Source organism: Leptodactylus fuscus, chromosome 11, assembly GCF_031893055.1.
Source record: "Leptodactylus fuscus isolate aLepFus1 chromosome 11, aLepFus1.hap2, whole genome shotgun sequence".
NCBI classification, from domain to species: Eukaryota; Metazoa; Chordata; class Amphibia; order Anura; family Leptodactylidae; genus Leptodactylus; species Leptodactylus fuscus.
In genome coordinates this window covers 38260607-38263392 of record NC_134275.1, presented here as the reverse complement: position 1 = coordinate 38263392, position 2786 = coordinate 38260607, and the positions used below count along the sequence as shown (strand labels likewise).

General features: G+C 48.3%; 1 protein-coding gene across 1 annotated transcript; it reads left to right on the top strand.

Moving 5' to 3' along the window:
* The first annotated feature begins 417 nt into the window (after positions 1 to 417).
* LOC142185625 (P3 protein-like) lies at positions 418 to 2786 on the top strand. The gene has a single exon (XM_075261050.1). It carries the CDS (start codon positions 957 to 959, stop codon positions 2355 to 2357), a length of 1401 nt encoding a protein of 466 aa, XP_075117151.1. The 5' UTR covers positions 418 to 956; the 3' UTR covers positions 2358 to 2786.

The window sequence follows — 2786 nt, the reverse complement described above, 5'->3', positions numbered from 1 at the left end:
GAGTGATAGGATCCCTTCAATGTGACTCCATTGACTATCATTAGTGAAGGAGTTTCAGGATGACACGACGATCTTTGGTCACGTGACAGGAGTTGCCTTTTACCCCTCACCTAAAGGGTCTGGCTACCAGAGAGCATGCAGGGCTTGTTTGAACTAGCTTTACTTACATAAAATGTGTATAGCTTAGGACACATTGTCATTTGTGCACTATAGGTCAGGGCTTCCTCTTGGACTGTCATATAGTGTAAACAAATGATGCTGCGCCTTGTAGTTCCACAAGTGTTCGCGGCTGACACACTTCACACTGACTGAACTACATTTCCCGCCTTGCACCAGTCACAGGCGCGCCCGGAATCCGGATGTGAATGTGGGAAAGGCCGTGGGCGTGGCGCTGGCTGGTCACGTGATTGTCAGTAAAGGAGAACCTGCTCTGCTTGTAGCCAGCTACGTAGTGACTGTCAGGACAGTGATTGTGCAAGTCTATGGAGCTGAGCTGGTAACGCCTGGTCCTGGGGAGGATATGAGACCGAGCACTACGAGCAGTCATCCGCCCTTCTTAAAGGGGAGCTACACATCTATGAGAAGAAGCTGAGAGTGAGTGCACCAGCCCAGGAGACAACACCAAAGAGCTGGGGTACAGAGACCATGAAAGGTAAATCTGCAAGCATTGGAAGAAGAGCAATCTAGAGACAGACTTCATTCCTGAAGATCATCTTGTAGACCCCTCCCCAGCCAACCTCCAAAACCCCTTGCATTGGTTTCTATAGACTTCTTGCACGAGGACCCCCATCAGCTTGTGAAGGTAGCAACCATAGAAATCTAAAAGGGACATCTATTCTTGCAAATGACTCTTCACTGTGACGGTGCCATATTGGAGAGGATGCTGAGATACCCCAAAGTGGGGACTATACTTATGGAGTGTGACATTGAGGACTGATCCCCGTCTGACATGCACAATGCAGTATTCTCTGCCCCTGTTGTTGGTTTATGTCTTGGCCGTCACGTCATCAAAGCCACTGAATGAGTCTAAACCAGCATTGGATTTGCATGGCTCCAGCGTCAGTAAGCATTTGACCTCAAACACGCCTGCCGCTCCCTTCTCAAGATCCTCTGCGCCTTCTCAGGCCACCTTATCTTCACCGGGTTATCTTCAGATTGGAGATGGGAGTTGCCTACAGTTTGACTTTCCGGAGCACAGTAAAGGTGTAATTGTGATCAGTGCTGGCACTGCTGCCCACACCTCCGAGCTCAGTGTACATTCCCTGGACACTTCCATCTTACAGGTCCTTAATGTGAGCCGTACCCCTGAGGGACAGCCGGCTAAGTTCCTGGCACATATCTGGTCGGGCATGCCTGGCACTGCCCCCCTCCACCTAAGACTGAAACTTCTTGAATCTGTACTTGAAGAACGAGATGACTTTTCCATCCATGTGGTTCCCAATCCTGAAGCTTTGGATAATGGAGGCTTTGCAGCCAGTCACTTCTCTGAAAGCCCCCTCCTTTACGCCCTTCTGCCCCTTCTTTTCATCAACAAATGTGCCTTTGGATGTAAAGTGGACCTTGAGATACTGAAAAGCCTAATCAAACGCCCCTACCCAGTCCTGCTAGGCATTGTGGGCCAATTTGTTCTGATGCCACTGTATGCCTACATCCTGTCCTTGATTTTGGGACTTTCTCAGCCCTTGGCATTGGGACTGGTGGTCACCTGCTCCTCTCCAGGTGGCGGTGGTGGATACTTGTACAGTCTTCTGCTGGGTGGGGACGTTACGTTGGCAATATCCATGACGTTGGTTTCCACAGTGGCGGCCGTGGGCTTGATGCCACTCTCCTCCTCCCTCTATGGACGTTTCCTGGGAGTCCATCAGACATTGCACATTCCTTTTCTAAAGATTTTTGCCACGTTGCTTTTTATAGCTGTGCCAATTTCGACAGGAATGGTGATAAAATGGCGATTTCCACAAGTGTCCAAGCTTCTCCTACTAGTGATCAAGCCTTTCAGTGTTGTCTTGATGGTGGGTGGTCTGTTCATGGCCTACCAGATGGGCTCCTCCTTGCTAAGCCAGGTGCCCCCAATACTGGTCATAGCTGGGGTCAGTGTGCCACTAGTCGGACTCCTGACTGGGTACCTACTGGCATACTTTTTGCGTTTACCCATTGCCCAGCGCCGGACGGTCAGCATTGAAGTTGGAGTTCAGAACAGTCTTCTAGCCCTGGCCGTTCTTCAGCTCTCATTTCACCGTGTTGAGGCAGACCTCTCTTCTCAGGCACCTTTCTTGGTGGCCCTAAGTGGCACCTCCGAAATGTTATTACTAGTCCTGTTACACTTTGCCTACAAAAAGTTGAAAGACAATACCTAAGGTGCCATGTCCTGTCGGTGGGTTCTACGACAAGTTTACATGCTGCAACTTTTTCTTATTTATGTGTTCATCTTCTTAGTTTTGTTTTTTGAAACATATCGCCTTCCTGCGATCTTCTTACATTTCCAGCAAAGACGCAGGATGGTGCAAATCTTCATTCCACTTAGCTAGTAAGACGTCTTAATGATATTCCATGGCCTCCGGCAGACAGGTTTAATTTTTTTTGTTATTGGGGTCTGAAAATCTGGTGCCTACGGCTGTATAATCTTCATTAGTTAACTCTTTACGTTATGTTGCCATTCCATCATTATCCTCAAAAGCCAAAGCTCTGTGTTCAGCCCGCTTCATGCACTGAGGGGGGAAATGGCTATTTTTTATACAATGTTTTGTATTGTATGCAGGGTACGGTTTAAGACAATTTTGTTTTCT